Source organism: Drosophila ficusphila, unplaced genomic scaffold (assembly GCF_018152265.1).
Source record: "Drosophila ficusphila isolate 14025-0441.05 unplaced genomic scaffold, ASM1815226v1 contig_412, whole genome shotgun sequence".
Taxonomy (NCBI): domain Eukaryota; kingdom Metazoa; phylum Arthropoda; class Insecta; order Diptera; family Drosophilidae; genus Drosophila; species Drosophila ficusphila.
In genome coordinates, this window is record NW_025064326.1 from 4171851 (window position 1) to 4190902 (window position 19052).

Genomic DNA, 19052 nt, shown 5'->3' on the forward strand with positions numbered 1-19052 from the left:
GTTAAATATATTTTTGTATGAACAACAATAACACCTGCTTTAGCTATACTATATTATATCGCAACCATATTGGTCTAATTTCTCCCGGAAACTGCTGTGTTCTCTCGGCCTTGGTTAGAGAAACAAATGTTGGCCAGCAGAAACAAGCATAAATCACAAAACCGCACTTGGAACGGATGCGCATAGATAACCTGGCCCACCCACTCGTCTCATTCCCTGGACGGGAATAAAGAAAAAGGACAATTGTGAAATTAAACAGCGAAAAGGCAGCACGGAGGATCCTTGCCAACCGAAAACTCCGAGCGTCCATTGGGGAAATTTTATGGTACAACGATTTTTAGAAGCTGTGCAAACATATACAGTGTACTCTTACTCGTATATATCTATGTCTATATTTTATTTGCCCGCCTTTCTATTTTTGTTCTCCGGTTTCCCTAGACTGCGACAGCACCCGCGGCATTTTGAGAGTTGGGTTTGCAGCATTTGTTGCAAGGGTCGAGGATTCCCAGCCCAATCCCCCCGAAAACTCACCTCTTTTCGCCCGACGACTGCGACTACTCGCTATGCATACAAAATTTGTTTTGTAAACAAAGTAATGCCATTACAAACAAATTGGACTTTGTGCCCATGCTCCAGCCCCCGAATGCCCCTTGCCACACAATGTTGCACTGGAGACCCTTGGGGAAATCGCTCTGGAAAGCGCCGTGATGATTGAAGGAATATGTGACTGACATTTGAGCCCGCCATGCACATAGATGGATAACATTTATTGAGTGCCAAAGGACGAGTCCGGCCTGCAGTTTTGCGGTTTGCCCCTCGAGCTATTGGGCTCTTCTTTGCAGATTATATCGCATACTATTTATTCAATTTGGTATTCCTTGCGGTGACCAAAGGGTTTGGGGAGTCAGGGTTTGCGGATTCTTCGGGGAGTTCCTTTTTAGAAACTAAGTTTTACTTGAATCTAAATGCAAATGTGTTGGACAAATTTAATAAAGTATATATTGTGGGGTGGAATTTATACCAATTTAAATTAAAATGTTAGCAGTAATGTTTTGCAGTTCTGTTTCTTCAATTACTTTCTGATCTGCTGAAATTGACGTTACTTTGTTCTGAGTCTCTTGTACTCCATCCACATCCTTGAAGCCCATTCAAGCGCATTTCATTTCTTATTGACTCAATGGAAAGTGCCAAATCAGCTAAAGCAATTTGCTGTCAGCAAGGTACGAAGCTACTGGCGATAAACGTTGCCCACTCCACACACATCGAGCATTTAACCACTCCCACCCTTCAGTCAATAAAATGCCTTTTAATTAATCGGACGGACGGACACTTTTCGGGATTCTGTGCGTCAGCTGTTGTGGCAGCCAAATTGGAACAGGACTCGAGAACAGGACATTCGAATGCAGCGACGAATTGTGTGCATGAATTATGCAGTCAGCCATTTTGGGAACCCAGCATTTATGACCAACCGTTTTTGCGTTTGTAACTTTTTGTACAGGGTATGAAATTGGGGTGTATTGTTCTTAACCATTTACAAATTTAAGAGGAAAATGTATTTAATTCTTACCACTTTTGTCTAAATAATACTTTGATTAGTTTATAATTTCCACCATTTTTATGCCAGGCAAAGCACGAAGTAATTAATGGTCTAGACAGTTAAGTTTAACATATTTATTTGTTCTTTCTCGCGCTTACCAGGGGGAATTCCCACTTGGCTGGCCAACAACAATATGTTGTAAACGTTTAATTTGAACGCGTCTCTAATCGCTGTCGTGGCAACGCGCTTCTCCACCTGCCACCTGAAATCTGGGCGCCGTAATTGCGTTCATTGAATTGTTAACCGGTCCGCTGGTCCACTTGTCCAGTTGTCCGTTCTGCCTGCATTTCAGTCTCCCCAAAAACCGCAAACTTGCAGCGGCGGCGGCCAAAAGCCGTTGTTATCCTTGCGGTCTCTGTGGCTTTCTGTATGAGTGTGTGTGCCAGTGTGTGTGTGTGTGAATGCGGATGTGTCCCCTTGAGCTGATTTCCACCGCTGCGGACTGCGATTGGTGGTTCGGAGGGTCCTTCGATATCCCGGTCAATGCACATCAAACTTTTTGGCTCTCCCTCTGGGCCATCTGCATTTGGCATTTATTGGTATTGTTCCAATTAAAGTTGGACTCGCTCGTAAAATATGCAAGCCCAGCGAACCAGTTAGCCATTCAGCCAACTTCTGGTTCGATTTTGGCGGCCACAGGACATTAATGCGTCACGGTCATTGGGTTTGACTGCAACCGAGGCAACGCTTGCCAATAAAAGGTAATAAAAGTGGCCACTTCGTTGCATAGACAATGGGGCAAGCTGGATGAACTTTTAGAGAAGTATGATTTATTGGGAATTCAGCTGTAATTTCTTATTAGGAAGAGAATAAAACAACTATACTTTTCCATTTTTCTATCCAATTTATAGTTTTCTAACTTTCTGCATATAGTAAATTTCCATTGTCAACCGCCTTTCAAAGTCGTCAGAAAGCGCAAACATTTTCGTTAACTCGTTTTGGACGGCCCCAGGTGTGCTCGGCTATTAAAGCCATCCCGAAATCAGGCATCGCGACGCGTTCACCTTTGAACCTCCACCCACCCCTCGAGCCGCCGCAGAAACTTTTGCACCACATGCTACATGCACCACCCACCACCAACGCGACGAATTCTGCCGCACGTATTGGCCAAAGCCAAAGTTTTTGGCGACGCGTTGCGGCGAACGTCTCTTGCGGGTTGGCTGCCAACTGCTTAATCAATTACGCAACTTTGTAGCAGCATGCGAACGGCAGCGGAATCTTGGCCGAAAAGCGTGCACCGCATGCATTAGACTTAGTTAAATATATAAGTTGTATGCAACTATCCGCAAGAGAATAACCCCGAGAAAAACTACAGCTAGACACGAAAATCAGGAAAAGTTGCAGCTTTTCAACTTATGAATTTTAATATATTCAACTAACTCGGATTATAATATTAGCTACATATATCATGGCTTTCTTTTAAAAGTTTGTCAAGGTTCTGAAAACCAAATTATAAAATTGAATTTTAAACTTTCGGTATCCACCTTCTGATTAACAAAACCAAATCCCAAAATGTATCCAAATTAGCGAACTAAATTAATTAGAATGTTGTAAGTGGAAAGGGACACCAATTTACAAGACCATCTCTAAAATGCCTTCAAAGAAGTGTTACTGTCCAGTCACCCACGTCATTTTCGACTGCGATGGAACATTGATAGGTATAAATCCATATTTAGCTATTCAAATATAGGCTCTGTAATCTTTTTTTAACCTCTTACCTTATTTTAATCACTTTCAGACAGCGAAACAGTATATCTAAAAACCATCAATGAGTTGCTATCTCCCTTTGGCAAAACCTACACACATGCCCATCAGGCTGCTCATATGGGAATGCCAGCGAACATGTTTGCAGAAGTCGCCGTGAAGGAGTTCGATCTCCCAATAACGAAGGAAGAGTTCTACCGCCGATATACGGCGGTCGTCGAGAGGCACATGAGAAACGTGGCTCTTCTCCCAGGGGTGAGGGATCTGATCCTCCACCTGCACGAATACCGGATACCCTTCTGCATTGCAACGAGTTCGTTTAGACGGATGTTCCAGGTGAAGATGCATCCCCATAGGGACATAATGCTGGCCTTCCATCACGTCGTCTGCGGTGATGATCCGGAATTGGGAAAGGGAAGGGGGAAGCCCATGCCGGATATCTTTCTCCTGGCTGCCTCGCGATTCAATCCACCCGCAGATCCCAAGAAGTGCCTGATCTTCGAGGACGCCCCAGTTGGTCTGAGAGGGGGCGTGGCATCAGGTTCCCAAGTGGTTTTCATACCCAAGCCCTTCGTCACCAAGCAGCAGAGGAAAGGCGCCACTTTGGTCCTGAACTCAATGGCTGAATTCAAACCCGAGCTCTTTGGCCTTCGTCCCTTTGACACTTGCTGCAAATTCGAGTTCGGATAAGTTCTCTAAGCACTCTATATTTACCCCTCAAATTCTGAATAATAAATCAAAATTTAAGTAAAAAAATGTCGGAAGAAGATCGCGTTACAAAAACGTGTTTTTTTCAGCCAGTGACCCACTGCATTTTCGAGTTGGATGGCCTCCTAATAGATAGCGAAAGTTTGCGAACCGAATCGGTTCAGAAGATTCTGGATCCCTATGGACACACCTATAGCTTTGATCTGAAGATGCGTTGCATGGGAAAACCGGACTCGGAGCAGGCTGACCTCTTGGTGAACACCTTCAACCTGCCCTTCGGTCGCTCTGAGTTTGAATCTCAGCACGAACTGCAATGTCGGGGTAAATTGCCTTTCATTCGACTGATGCCCGGTGTGGAGCGCCTCCTGAAGCATCTTCACGAGTCCAATGTTCCAATGGCCATCGGCAGTGGCAGTTGCCGGGATTCGTTCAGGATAAAGACACGTCGACACTCCAGTCTCTTCGATGTCTTCCACCACGTGGTTCTGAGTGGCTCCGATGAAGAAGTGAAGAGGGGAAAGCCTGCTCCAGATATTTTCCTCACCACCGCCTCTCGTTTTGAGGATCCTCCGGATCCGAGTAAATGCCTGGTTTTCGAGTCCTCGTTGGTGGGAATGGAGGCTGCCTTGGCGGCTGGAATGCAGGTGGTTCTCGTTCCCGATCCTCTGGTTTCTATCCGAGCCAGTGCTCCGGCCACTCTGAGATTGCGATCCTTGGAGGGCTTCAAGCCACAATACTTTGGCTTACCGCCTTTGGGAAAATCAAACATACACTCTGTTCTGTAAAAAAGTGAAGATTATAAAGAAGTTAAATGTGGTTTATTAAAGCCAAATATTAAAGTAATCCTTGACTTTGGTCTTCATTAAAAAACTTCTCCTATAAAATTTGTATTATTTTATATAATTTTAATTTGATATATTAAGAAAGCTCCACCTTACCTGCTAATTTAAAAATATTTTTTTATCTATGCAACTGTGAGGCAGACGAAAAGCCAGCTTTGTATTTTAGGCAACAAACGTCAGTTAGGCCCAAATTCGTAAAACTGAAAATTAAGTATTCGGAAATTCTAAAATTATTCTCCGTAAATTCAGATATGTGCAGCCCTTGCTGTAAATCATGCAAACCTCCGCCAGAATGTTCCCGTTGTCCACCGATGTGCTGCAGTCCGGGCGTTAGTTACTGCATCTTTGATCTGGAGAGTGCTGTTTTTGGTGGGATTGGTTTTCCAGAATACCTACTAACTTCTAGTAACGAATACTTTTTGTACAGACACCCGTCACGTCTACCAGAGGGCTCTAATTGAGCTGGCTTCGAGTTACAATAGGACTATACCCGAATATCTGCTGATCAAAAGTGGACCAATGGAAACGGCTGAAATGGTGCAGATGATTTGCCGGAAGTGCGATTTTCCAGTGGCTTGGGAGACCTTTCGCTTCCAGCTGAATGAGCGCACCTCCGATTTGATTGCAAATCCCACTTTGATGCCAGGAGTCGAGCGATTAGTCACGCACCTGCGCAAATGCTGCATGGGATTGGGACTGATCACCTCGTGCTCCGAGTCCATGTACTGCACTAAGATCCGTGATCGGCTGGACTTCTTTGAGAACTTCTCAACCGTAATCTGTGGCAATGATCCGGAGCTAAGGGCCCTTAAACCAGAACCGGATGTGTATCTGATTGCCTTGTCGAGATTGGGGGATGCTGGACCGGATTGCACCCTGGTTTTCGACGGCACTCCTCATGGGGTTCAGGCGGCCAGCGATGCTCGATTGCCAGTGGTCATGTTGGCCGAGAAGAGCCTGCCGTGTTGTTGGTCGGAGTTGGCCACTTTGCGAATGGAAACCTTCGAGGAGTTCGTTCCGGAGGAGTTTAACATTCCACCATATAGCTGCACGGAACCACCTCCTCGGAAATCCAAGACTTCCAGTCGCCGAAGCTCGCAAAAATCCGTAGTCAGTCGAAGGAGCTCTGAATTGAGGAGGAAGGCAGCTGAAGATGCGGCAGCCGACGAGGGAGAGGAGGAAGATGAAGGAGAGGAAGCTGCTTAGTTTTAAATACCTAAATTATTGTATTTTATTTGAGATCAAGTTAGTGGATTTTAGTACATATTAACTGACATCAAATTAGAGTATATTTTAGAGAGAGCATATTTTTAAATTCATTGGAATAAACTATTTTAGCAACTGTTTAAAACTTTACGAGATAATTAACATAGTGTCTATGGTCGTAAGCAACTCAACAGATTTGCGGTTGAATATTCCCCTTCTCCAACTGAAAATCCAGGCAATCGGCCTAAAAGCTTTTGCGATTCGCACTTCAATAAATCATGATGGAAAGAGCGAACAAACATAGGAATTCTTCGTAAAAGAATAACAACATATGCTGATTCTCAGCACCAGTTTATGCACAAGTTTAATTTATTTATTTTGTTGAATAATAATACTGATACGCATCAGTTGAATAAAATCTTATTTAACTAAAGCCTCGTGTCAAACTCGCTTAAACCGAAATTGATCCCTGCAATTTTGAAGAACGATAAGCCGACTTGGCATTATTAACTATTGAAAAGGGAATTGTTTGCTTTATCTGCTCAATAATAAATACAGTTTAATTGAAAACGCTTTCGTGATGACAAGTAAATGAAATCCTATCAGCGAGCAAATGAATTGGCCAGCCGGCTCACACACATAGAAAAAAGACAAAATGCAAATTCAGATTGAGATTAAAAGGCATTATAAATAATGCCGATTGTTCAAAGCGTCCATTGTTCATTGTTCGTTGTTCATTGGCATTTGACTAGCTCATCAAGTGCTTTCAATTAAAGATGATTAAGCGTTTTCCACTCACTGCCAAAGGATTCCCACTGCAAGACAATAAATCCCGGCTACGTTCAGCACTTTCGTGCCATCATCTTTTCTCCTTTTCTCCGTTTCTCTGCCAAAAGCCAATTGTTTGACAATTTAATTATTCAACACATTACGCATACGCAGTGTGCACCAGTGTCTGCCTGTCTGCTTGTCTGCCAGGGTGTAGACATGCAATATGTTTGCCTAGTTGCAAATGCCAACTTGCAACTTTTAGCCAACTCGTATTCAACTTATAATTACTTAATGTTCAGCTCGGAAAATGTGTCTCCAGCCCCGAATGTTGGTTTTAGCCTCACCACCACCCGTAAAACGTCAGACGGCGCAAAGTGAATAAACCTTTTAACTCTTTAGACAAATTTTTTTGGTATTACTTTTTTACCTCTCCCCTGGATTTTCTTCCGCTTTTGCCTAATGAACGACTGCCACAGGAAGCACTCAAGGGCGCAGAGCTCAGCAGAAATGAAAACGTGAAAAATAGTATAAAGCAAATCATATAAAAAGGAAAGTGCCATAAGGACTGAAAATAATAATAATTGCGAGCGTCAAAAGTATGAAGCTCAAACAAGATCCACAAGTTTGTAATGTCTTAATTTAATTAAGCCACAAAAGGCCGCAGGGGCATATCAGATGCAAAGAAATGTGGACTTTGCAGTTGGCAAATGAAAAGAAAACTTTCCATGCCATAATGGCATGAAAGGAAAATAATTAGAATGAAGAAAATAGCTTGGTCTTTTGTATTTGTAGTTAACCTTGAGTTTTCGTGGGTAATTAAATTAAATTTTTCTTCTTTATATCTCTGTTTGGTTTAGGGATACAATCGAAATGATCGAAAAAGTCTTTTAAAGTAACAATTTATTACCATTACTCACAGATTGCATCCATTTCCGACTGCGTAAGGATACTATGTAAAATCCTCATTATTGCAAGGCTTCAAGTGTTTTCGGGACTTTGACCAACGAAAGCAATTACAACAACAAGGATTAACATGTGTTGACGAATGCTGGAAAAGCCTTTCAAAGTCGTCTGCAGCATTCCGCTAAATTAATGTTAAAATGCAAGGACGCAGGCGGTGGGCGGTGGGCGGAGGTTGGCTGGGTGTTTCTGGGGGCGGCGGACCGCCATCCAGTGGTTTTTGTGGGCGTGGGTGTGCATTCAGAGCGTGCTTTGTGCGAGCCTTGTTATAAAGCATTAATCAAGCATACCTGCTGGGCAATCCCCTCTGTTCTCCCTGCTCCCTTTTCCCCGCCACTGCGGCTTTTGCCTTTGCTTGTTTGCGGTGGCGACAACGACGCAACACCCAACCCCCCAAGCCACTCGTCCAGTGGCTCAACCCCACGGCCACCACCGTTCAAAAGGGCACTAAATTGCCGCTCATTATGATGGGCTGGCGAAACACGTATGCCTTAGTGGTGACATCGTGAGAGTGATCTTGATAAAAAAAAAAATATATATATAATCAAACTGAATATCAACATTTTAACAACAACGAATATCACATTTACGTTCCAGTATTAGTAACCACCTTTTTCAACGCATATTCTATATATGTACTCCTATTTATATTTATTTTATATTTTATTTTATTTTTATTTAACTATCACTATGCATAATCTATCGACCCATCTCTATCTCTTAAACCAATTTGTGAACGTGAGTGTGTGTCCCTTTTGCAATTTTCCAGCTAAATGGCATACATTAATTAACGGTTTTGTGCGACAGACGACTCGGGTCCAGATCCAGGTTCTGACTCAGATTCCGATTCAGATTCAGGTCCAGACCCGGACCCGGACTGGCATTCATTGTGAGCCCCCTGCCCTCGGCTCACGAAAAAGATTAATGGTGCGCTATTAATGTGTAATGACAAATGTTAGTGCCCCCAAGTGCCACGCCCCTTCAACTGGAGCTCTCACTTCGCAAGTGATGGGATTTTCATGCCTCACGGCCCACGGTGTCCATCCATTTGCCGAAAATGATTGAAATAAATATTTAATTAAGGTACCAAAGTGCAACACCAGCAGTGGCATCAACGGCAGCCAAACAAGGAAAAAAGCAACTTGCTCTAAATTTTCATAAAAAATTCAATGCCACGCTCCGACAACAGCTGACAACGATATGCAATAAAGTGCGGGCAGCAAAATGTGTCACCGTGCTACAAATAAAACCAAATGGGGGTTCTGTTGAAGATGGCCAAAACGAATAAAGGATACACTTGGTAGGAAAAAAATAAGCAAGGTAAAAAGTCAACATTAACCCTATAAAACGAAAGAGTTTTGAAAGTATATTAATTTATCCCTAAATCATTTTAAACGTGTTTATGTTTATTGTTCTGAAATTCTGGTGACACTTTCTTTTTTGTGTTCGGGATCCAATGCTTAGACTTATTTAATTTTTTCCAACTAGCTAAGTTTAGTCTTTTTTTGACAATACCCCATTGAAGGAAATAAAACCAAAAGCGGCAACATCAAAACCCTGGCAACAACACCGACGTCGGCGTCAAAGTGACAACAACAGAATCGCACGAGGAAGTCGGCCCAGATCGGTCCAAGGACCAGAGATATGGCCTAGGAATCGGTGGTAGGTGGGCCCCGTGAGGTGGACACTTTGACCAACTGTTGTGCTGTTGCGGCAAACAAGTAAATAAATGACAAACTAAAGCCAAATTAAGTAAATAAAATTGTTGCCGCTGTCAGGGGCATAAAGTGACGCCTGACACGGACACGAGCACGAACACGGAGGCAGGACATAGGACACAGGACAGGACAGGACGCAGGACTCGGGACGCGGAGACTGACAGGACACAGGTTCGGGATCTCAGACGCAGGACTTCAGAGCAATGTGACAGGCCTGAAAATGTCAACAAGTTGACTGCAACCGGCAGCAGGAAAAACAAACACACACACGACTAAAATGTAACAAAAACTTCAGTTGAGTCAAAGATCAGGCTGAGGTTAAAGGTTCCCGACGACTTTAATGCGAGGAAAAAATTCGTTCGAAAATTAAAATGAAAAAAAGGACGATAACCTCAGAGGGCTGCCAGCACAGCCTAGACAAACCCAAAAGACTTCTGGTTCGCATTGGGCAGACAAACGCTGACATCTGTCAAAACGAAGAGCGCACAATTTATCACAGGCAACAATAACGAAAATAAAACCTACAAAGGCACTGCGGAAATCTGAGGAGGAGACACTGGGGTTTGATAAGCAGGCAAACTACAGAGCTGTTAGACTACAGGATACCCGGTACTCATTTCTAAAAATTCTATATAAATTTTTAGGAATGAGAACTTCTTTTGCAAACAATCTAAAAATATTTTGTATTAAAAGGTAAGCAAATCCCAAGGACTTCAAGCGAGAAGTGTTAAATTAGAAGTATCAGATAGACGTAAAAATCCAAGTTTAAACCAAGAGTAAGCTTGGAAGTGGCAGAAGCAGCGGAAAGTGGCAGGAAACGAGCTCTGTTGACGACAATGGAATTGGTCAGGCGGAGATAGTGGCCAAAAAGAAAGGGGAAACGACACGAGACAAGCTCTGGTTGATGATACGTAAGCCAAATGAAAAATCGACTCCCCGAGTGGGTGACTTCTGCATGTGTCCTTGCGGCTCCTTGCAGCCTCATTCATCACACGAGCCCGAAAAAGGAGTAGAGCCATGAGAAGCATGCAACTTCCGCCATTCCGCAACTCTTCGTCTTTTGTGCTCTGCTTTGCGATTATTTTTGTTTATGTAGGCTATTATCCGGCGAAATGGGTTTATGGAAATTCCCTGACCACGCCTACGAGAATTCCATGTGAGGAGGGACTTGTGAACTTAAATGCTCTACTTTTCATATGCGAAAAGCTTCTTTCATTCGCATTACCGACAAAGGGATAATCGTGCTGTATCCTCTTTCATGCTCAACTCTATTTACAGAGTAAGCCAACTTCGCTGCTGAGAGCCAAAGTATTTTTTTTCATTTTAATTTTCGGTACAAATTCGGAACATTTATTTCTGTTTAATGAACATTTGCTGTGACTTTTTATGCTGTGCGGTTTTATTGTTGTTCGTTGGGTTCCATTCACCCTCCAACCTCCACCTTCCCCCGCCTCCTGTCTTGTTTGTGTTTCATTAAGATTTTTTGTCATTGTCGAGAGTTTTTAGCCCTCGACTCTGGGTTGTGATAAAGCTAATGTTGACTTTGGACTGACCCGTTTTGCTGGCTCATATATGCATGTACCATACGTACGTATACATACGTGTGCCCGAGCAGCAACAAAAAATGGCAATAATTATAGCTGCTGAGGTCACAAAAAGTTAACATACCCATGTGCGTATGTTTCTGTGGTCGGTTCGGTTTCGTTTGGCTTGGTTTTGGTTTTTCTAGCTCGGCGTCCAAGTAAAATGCAATTACACTCGTATCTATTGCACTCGCAATTGTCCCAGTCTCTGTGTGCATCGGTGTGTGTTCAAGTTATGTTGTGCAATTTTATATTGAGGTCACTGCTACTGACAGTAATTTATAAAAGTTTTGTTCATTTTTTTCCGCTCGGGGCACAAAAAAGGTCAAGAGTTTTGCTCATTTGTAGTCACTTGATGGTGGCCGTGGAGGGCGAATGGTACTATGCGAGATTAAATTGGAATTATGTGGGAACAAAACAAAGCAGTGAGTCGGCGAATAATAAATGTACCAGCACTTTTTGTATATCATTGTGACATATAAATAAGTTTTAATAATAAAGCGGCCCAATTACCCTTTGTTGATTGGCTGTCTGTAGATAATAATCCTATAAAGTATTTCTTTTAAAGCTGCACAAATCCTTCTTAAATATTCATAACTATCTTTACCATTACTTCAAGTTGCCGCTGATTAAATTAAAAATACGTCTGGACAACCACACATTTAATAATAATTAGGCACCTTAATTTTCGAACAGAAATTTTGGAAAATTCTTATTTGAAAACATGTGAAATATTAACGAGAACTCCAATTGAACTTCTCGCTGGCGCCATCTATCTTCTCGTTGGTTGAGAATTCCCATTGAGTCTCTTTTTTTTAATGCGCAGACTCAACTCATCTCGGAGTTAAAATGCCATTACTCATTCAGCCCAGTAAAAGCAGAGCAGCAGCAGAAAAACAGAGAATCTGTTGGGCAGAGTTAAAACTTCACTTCAAAAATGAAATAAGTGGGAGAAGGATGTGCAGGAGGTCAAAAGGTGGGCAGCAATATTAAGGAATCCCTGAAAGAAGCATGGGCTTTACTTTTATTGTCAAAATTCATAAAAAAAAATACATAAATGTAATATACAAAAAAAAAAATTAATACAGGCTTTGTCTGAGAGGGCGTAAAACTGATTGCTGGGCATTAAAATTTTTACGACCTGGATTGGCCTTCAAGTGTGGCAATACGTTTCGCCCGATTGTTTGTATCCCGTCGCCGTATTTAAGCTAGCCATGAAATATGCATGAGAATCTGTCTGACCGACCGATCCCCATCGAAATGCGGATGCAGGAGTTCGGAAAACAGAAAACAGAACTGGTGCCAGCTGGCGGGAAATCAAGGGGACAAGGCCAAAAGTCGTCGAACTGTGAAAGCGGCTCAAACCAACTATAAACACCCACTCGAAACAAGAACGAAAATATAAAAAAAAAAACATTTTCATATGTTGCGCCTGCCGGCCGACTGGAAAAGCATTTCGCAAATATATTCTCATCCGCTGCGAACTTTATTAATATTATTTTTATGATTATTATTGCGGCCCTGGACGTGCGCTGGCATAATTACCCCAACGATGTCCTGCCCGAAATTGGCCAATCGCAGTGATAATAAAAACGCATAAATGCCACCGCCGCCAGCACATGGAAGCACAGTGGACAGCGACAATATTTTAATTAACTTAATTAAGCAATTTTTATTTGCCCACAGCCAGGTGAGGCTGCTCCATCAGCCCGAAATTGCCGCACTTCGACGGGGAAAACTGTGCTCCCATTGTTTGCCTTCTGATGAACTCGAAGGACATTGTGAATGCAGGAATTAACCCAAAAGCATTATCCGATGTGTTCAGGTCTCGCTGAATCAGCAGGGAATATGCGAGGTGAAATCGGCGATAAAAGTGCTGGCACACTTTAATGCTTGCACATGCAAAATAAATTCAGTATCATATTTTGTTAATAGGAAAAACTTACAGAAATCGGGAGAAACATAGGGAAGCATTTATTGTAACTATTATCAGAATTGTTTAGCGACCACGGAGGAAGTGTTTCGAATTTGGGGAAAAATATTCACAAAAACATCAGGAAGCGTGTGTTTACATTTGAACTTGTTGGCTGCCAGGGGACCTCAAACATCTCTGCAACAATGTTCTGCCTATTTTTTTTTTTTTTTTTGGAAAACAATGTTGGGCGCCATTTGACAAAGGTGTTCTGTGGAGTCCTGCGTCGTTTAGCCGCTCTTGAAGAGCAGAATGGCCACTTGGCCCAGGTAGAAGTAGATGAAATGGCGCGTCTCGTGGGTCACATAGGATCCAAAGTTGCGGCCGACGATGCAGTGCCAGGTGGGATTGTACTTCTTGTCGAACTCCTTCTTGATGAAGGCGGCTATGTCCTTCTCGATGTTGTACTTCTCCAGAGCCTGTGTGGCGCAGTCAACAGCATCCTGCTGCATCTCCTCGCTCATGTCCGCATTCTTGATTACCGCCTTGCGATCCGACATCGTGAACTAAGTATCCGTACAGCTGGTTGTCTGGGGGATATCTTAGGTTCGGCTTTATATTAATTTTTCTAGTTTTCAAATGACTCACTCTCGAATTTTCTGCTACCGGCCTTTTTCTGTTGAAAATGTACTTTTCAGTGACTAGGCGAATTTTCAATTCGAAGCATAAGTCAGTGCTTCAGTGGTGGGAAGAGTTTAGTGTTGGTAAGCCAAATATCGATACTGGTGCTTATCGACTTTGTCAAACACTGAAGCGTCATTCTTTGACTTTTGCCACACTTTTTAAATTCATATTATCCTATCTTATTTAGATTAGCAATGGAATCACTTTTCTTATACGAGAGACAATCTTGCAAACAAATTAGTAATTTGAAATTACATCAATTGACAAAAAATTCTTATTAGTTTTAAAACATTCTATGTATTGGTTGTTCAGTAGAGATTTAGCTAAGCCAACAAACCTCCCAAAGAGGCATCTCCTATGCCCGCCTTTGGTCACGTGATCCACATGCAAATGGCTCCAAAGGGGAAGGAAAAGCTTAACGGCTCTGAGCTCAAATCACAATCGCATGACACGAGTCCTCGGCCGGAATTTGCACTTAATACGAAATTCGTTAATTTCCTCGCTGCTCCTCTTTCCATATCCTCTAGTGGAAAAGGTTGTTAAATTCGATTAGACATGCAATCAGCTCACGAGACTCAACTACTCTGGTAGATTTTAGATTGAATTTTAATAACAGCACTGCGCGGACACTAATCAAGTAATGCAACCAATTTGAAATAGGTTTTGAGGTATATGTGTGTGCTCGGGTTCTAACAACTACAACATTGTGAACAAATTTCGCTTGTTTTCCTAATGAAAACGCTAATATATTGGACACACGCTATGCTTATGGTCCCGGTGATTTTACGTGATTTTTTCTGGGTATAGGTAATCTAATTTATAGTAGGTTTGCCCGGGCTTAAATGCAGGTTCATATTTATTATTTTTGTAATTAAATTTTCTGAGATATGTTTTTCTTCAATCTTGACATTCGTAAATAAATATTTTCTTTAAGAACCCAAACACTTTATCCTTTTGCTGTCAGCTCAATAAGTACTCAAAATTGAGTTTATCTGACTTCAAGCACCTTGTGCACTGCATTTTCTGACAGGACTCAATTGAGGATGTGAAAAGTAACTTCATAACCGCATGTTAAATCTTTTCTGCCCTGCCACGCCCCCAGCAAAAAGAAACGCCTCCCTTTTCCCTGTGCGGGCTTTGTGCCACATCCGCAGAGCAAGAGCAACACAATTGCACAATATTTCCGGGCAAAGGTAATAAATAAATTGCATACGTAATTAAAATCGACGACTCTGCACAGGACTCTGAACTTGGGCACCTCCTTCTCGGCGGCAATTACAGCAACACAACATCGGTGGCATGCAACACCAGCAACCATAATGCGAACAATGCCTGGAAACAAAAGTTTTCTGACTTGACTTGTGTGTGCTTCCCCTTTAACGTCAACTGTATTTCTTTTCCCATTTTCCCGCTCCTCGGTGGCTTTTGTTGCCTGTTGGCAGCTCTTTTGTTTTTTACTCAAGTTGCATGCGAACAACATGAAAATGGTTAATGGAGGCAGTGGAGAAATGGGCTGGAAGGTAAGCCACGCCGTCGAGTTCCCTCCTTGATCCTGGGAATGTCGCCTATCAAGGATCATCAAAATTAGGTTGCTCATTAAATTTTACTATGCTAAATTTTCTGTCAACTTGTTTTCTTGGTATTAGGTTTAAATGAATAATCTTAAAATCAAATTCTGAATACAGAAGAATAACTTTAAGGGTACGCTATATCAGGTTTTGCTTTTGTTCATTAATTCATTATCAACTTGTATTTTGTTCTTAATTCTCAAAAGTTAGTAGGGTATTTGCGGACCCTCTTGACCAATTTTTTTATTGTTTGCTTTTAATTTTACTTCATGAGCAATCAACGTCACCGTCGACATCCCGCCTTGCTTGTTGAACAATTTGCATGACAAAAGCCCAGACTCAGAGCTACACCACGTCAAATGCGGAGTATCTTTCACGATTTCTCTCCGATGTTTCCTTATTTGACAAAAGCCACCAAGAGAACTCTGAAAAAATATATATTTTCGCACAATTCAAGAGGAAATTCGAGAGCTTAAGGTTCTGGTTTGTTCTAGGTCCGGGCTTTAAGATAAGAGTTATGAAAGCTTAAATGCTCTGGTTGCCGTCGTCAGGCGATCCATTAAAAAATCAAAACAAGTTAACGGCAACTAGCCGATGCGATGGCGATGGCAATGGCGAAAGGCGAACCGGAAACCGGAAGTGAGAACAGGGCTCAGTGCCGCAAGTTTGTGGTGCCGTCATGCGGTGTGTGCAGGAAGTACACCCATACATGGATGGGTAAAAAAGTGCGCGGTACCAAGTCGTTGATGGTAAAGGACGTCCTCAACTAACGCTGAGGTTGCACACTCATAAAAACATATATTAAACGCTACAAGAAAGTTTAAGGAACGTTTAAAAAAAATTAAATATTATTTATGGTATATATTAATCCTTATTTTCTAACTATTAATCTTGTTAAACGATACTAAGTAATGAAATGGAAATAGTAATAGATAGGGAAACCAATACTTTCTTGGGCTATCTTCTTATAGTGTACCCTTAAATCCATGTGACTCCAGACTCGCGATAAAAAAGAAAGATTATGGTTAAAAAGCTGAGGGTCTGGGCTAAGAGGTGTTTGTCTGAGTCTGCTGGTCCATGTGTGAGCTGCTGCCACCGATGCTGACATTGGCAAGCCATGTATGCGACGGAGGACAACAAACGAGGGTCATTTGCCCACTCCTTGGATGTCCGCCTTTGGGGCAACAAGTCATCGACAACGGCAGCCAAGGAACAGCAACATCAGGTTTCCCGTCTGGCATCTCTGTGCTTTAAACAGTTTCGAAATCGCCACGTAATTACGGCACACTTGCCCTTGGCCAACTTGAAATTTCTAGGGAGAGGCACTATCCACTTCGTCCGCGCAGATGTCAGCGTTTTGGCATTATAATGCCATTAACTTTGTCATAATTCAGTGGAGCTGCGCAGTTTCGCAGCGACAATTTATGCATAATGAGCACGGGCTTGTCCTGCTCCACACTCGCTGCACATGCAACTGGCAACCCAGTGAACAATTGTCAATGAAAATTATTAAATAATAAATAATATAAAATATTCTGTTGTACTTCTTATGACTTAACTATTAAAGGTTTATATTTGTATTAATAATTTTAACACCATTATCTCTGGACATATTTTTACCTGTTGAAGTACAGCTCGCTTGAATTGTTGGCTGGGTTACCCGGGAGTCCTCCGAAAATGAGCTTCTTGTTGGCCATGTCGCCCGCTGGGTAACTAACTGCAGTCAGCAGTAGTTGGCAGAGTCGTATAACTGGCAACAACCCGACATGAACTAAGCTCCAGCCATATTAGCTGGGCATATGGAAGCTGGATCTGTAGTTGTGGGAGTTACCAACTCCTAAGGCAGGTGCAATTTCTTGGAAGCTGAGAACAGAAAACGGAGTTTTGGTGGGGTTTTTGGTTCGCTTTGGTTAACTCATGACTTGCATTTCAATTGTGGGTGCGTTTGCCTGGGCTGAAACTCACCCCTCGACTCGGAAAACGTCAGCGGAATTTTTTGGGTTATTTGCCTTCGTGGTTTTCGGGGTTTTTCACTCGGCTCCAGAAATTTATGACACCGCACATACAGAAAGCAAGGGAAAAGCGGAGAAGGGGGACACATTTTCACGTTCTGCATGTTTGCATTGGGCAAATTAATTTTGCCTACCATATTTTTACATATTCCCCTCTTTATTTTTGCACTCGTATTTGTGCACAAGTGTAATTGTGTGCTCGTTTCCGTACCAACATATTTGGTTAATTAAAAATGGCTGCGGAATTATTTGACTTTTATCGTAATAGGCCTGTTGCTGCCCTAGAAACTTAAATGAATTGACCTCAAAGTATTAGATAAATAGCTATAGATTAGCAACATTTTAAATGGACTTTGAGGGCTTAAAAATAATATATTACTTTAAACTAGGTCACTTTCCATGGTGACGGCAATAGTTTATTTATTTAGCAGGCCATTGTGCTCAATATTTGTTTTCGGTATCTGAACAATCGTTTTTTTGTGTGGCATGCAAATGTAAACAAACGCAGAACATATTGTTTTTAGACCACTGCGCCATGCGTTGTTTTATGCAAATAAAAATGGAGCCCACATTTATTTCAATAACACGAAAGCATATTTGACTTCCATTAGGAATATTTATTGTTTTCATTACTTTGCCCGAACAAAGTTAACAAGTTCAAGTGCTAAAAATGCACCGCCCTGCCAAATAGAAAGGGGAATACCATCACAATCCATTGTTTGCATGCCCTTTGCATACTTTACAAACTGCTTTTCCTGCTACTTTCGAGTGCATTGGAAAAACTTTCACATTTGTCTCTGTCTCACTGGCAGCCGATCAAAGTTTTCGGCTTAAATTTCTGCATGCACTTCAAACACGCAATTGGCATGTGACGACAAAACATACGAATCGAATTTTTCTTATCTGCCTTTCCTGCTTTCCTCCAGTTTTTTTTCCCCGAGTTGATATTTCAATTTGAAAAGTTTGACTTAGTTTCCTCAGTGTTGGCAGCTTTTCGATTAAAGTTTTGCATGCGGCAGATTAAAAACTTTCCTATCCCAAGTTGGTGCAACTTTTGTTCCTCTCTCGGTTTTTTTTTTACTTTTTTGTGGAATTTTTAACATTTCTTGGCTACATCTGTGGGTTATGGTGGCTCTCACATTCGATTGCCAAGTGGCACAGCAACAAGCCACCTTAAGAGTGGCTGTGTATGTGCAGTCAATGGGTTAGTAGAGGAATTTACTAGAAATGTGGCATGAATAACATGTGTAGGCACTTTAAAAAATATACTTCACAATAGGCCCTTTGGTAAAAGTTTCCATATGCTTTCTTTTATGTTAGATACCGAGAAAAACTTTCTTTATTCCATTTCAATAGATCTTAAGAAAGCTAAAGCATCTTCCCGCAAACAAAGTCATGTTTTTAAAAGCACCCACAAACACCCAAAGAAAATCGCTTTCTTTTTTAATGTCATTAAGGACTTGTTGGCCTTTTCGCTTTTGACGGTTCACAAAACGAAAAAAAGCGCGCGGGCTGGGAAAAATTTAAATTTTTAATGCTATTTCAGCGTAATTTGGCAGTTCGTTAGGCTTGTTAAGGAGGCACTCACACACGTAGCCTCATAAATATGAATAACAACAAAGGGCCAGGGAGAAAGCAGACGGAGAAAGAAGCGAAACCAAGTGCGATATTTGCGGTTATTCGTGTGTGTGTTTGCCACATGACACATCGTTACGCTTTGTTAATGGACTTTTGGGCCCGGTCTAAATGATGTGCGAGGGGGGAGAGGGGGAAGTGCGTGGGAAGGC

The 19052-nt window shown here is 42.0% G+C and overlaps 4 protein-coding genes across 5 annotated transcripts; 3 read left to right on the plus strand and 1 right to left on the minus strand.

Moving 5' to 3' along the window:
* Positions 1-3028: 3028 nt before the first annotated feature.
* Positions 3029-4057, plus strand: LOC108095192 (probable pseudouridine-5'-phosphatase). Its single transcript, XM_017196195.1, has 2 exons — positions 3029-3255; positions 3336-4057. The coding sequence occupies exons 1-2, from the start codon at positions 3189-3191 to the stop codon at positions 3989-3991; spliced, it is 723 nt and encodes a 240-aa protein (XP_017051684.1). The 5' UTR covers positions 3029-3188; the 3' UTR covers positions 3992-4057.
* Positions 4057-4852, plus strand: LOC108095190 (probable pseudouridine-5'-phosphatase). Its single transcript, XM_017196185.2, has one exon. The coding sequence runs from the start codon at positions 4057-4059 to the stop codon at positions 4792-4794; it is 738 nt and encodes a 245-aa protein (XP_017051674.1). The 3' UTR covers positions 4795-4852.
* Positions 4853-5000: 148 nt separating this feature from the next.
* Positions 5001-6153, plus strand: LOC108095145 (probable pseudouridine-5'-phosphatase). Its single transcript, XM_017196085.2, has 2 exons — positions 5001-5220; positions 5279-6153. Exons 1-2 carry the CDS (start codon positions 5103-5105, stop codon positions 6055-6057), a joined length of 897 nt encoding a protein of 298 aa, XP_017051574.1. The 5' UTR covers positions 5001-5102; the 3' UTR covers positions 6058-6153.
* Positions 6154-13040: 6887 nt separating this feature from the next.
* Positions 13041-13744, minus strand: LOC108095180 (dynein light chain 2, cytoplasmic). Of its 2 annotated transcripts, none has more exons than XM_017196176.2 (2): positions 13650-13744; positions 13041-13591 (listed from the first exon to the last, which is right to left on the minus strand). In XM_017196176.2, the coding sequence occupies exon 2, from the start codon at positions 13559-13561 to the stop codon at positions 13292-13294; it is 270 nt and encodes an 89-aa protein (XP_017051665.1). In that variant the 5' UTR covers positions 13562-13591; positions 13650-13744; the 3' UTR covers positions 13041-13291. The 2 variants fall into 2 exon arrangements, with proteins under 2 accessions (XP_017051665.1, XP_017051656.1); XM_017196167.2 differs by having other exon boundaries at positions 13041-13602.
* Between the last annotated feature and the right edge of the window lie 5308 nt (positions 13745-19052).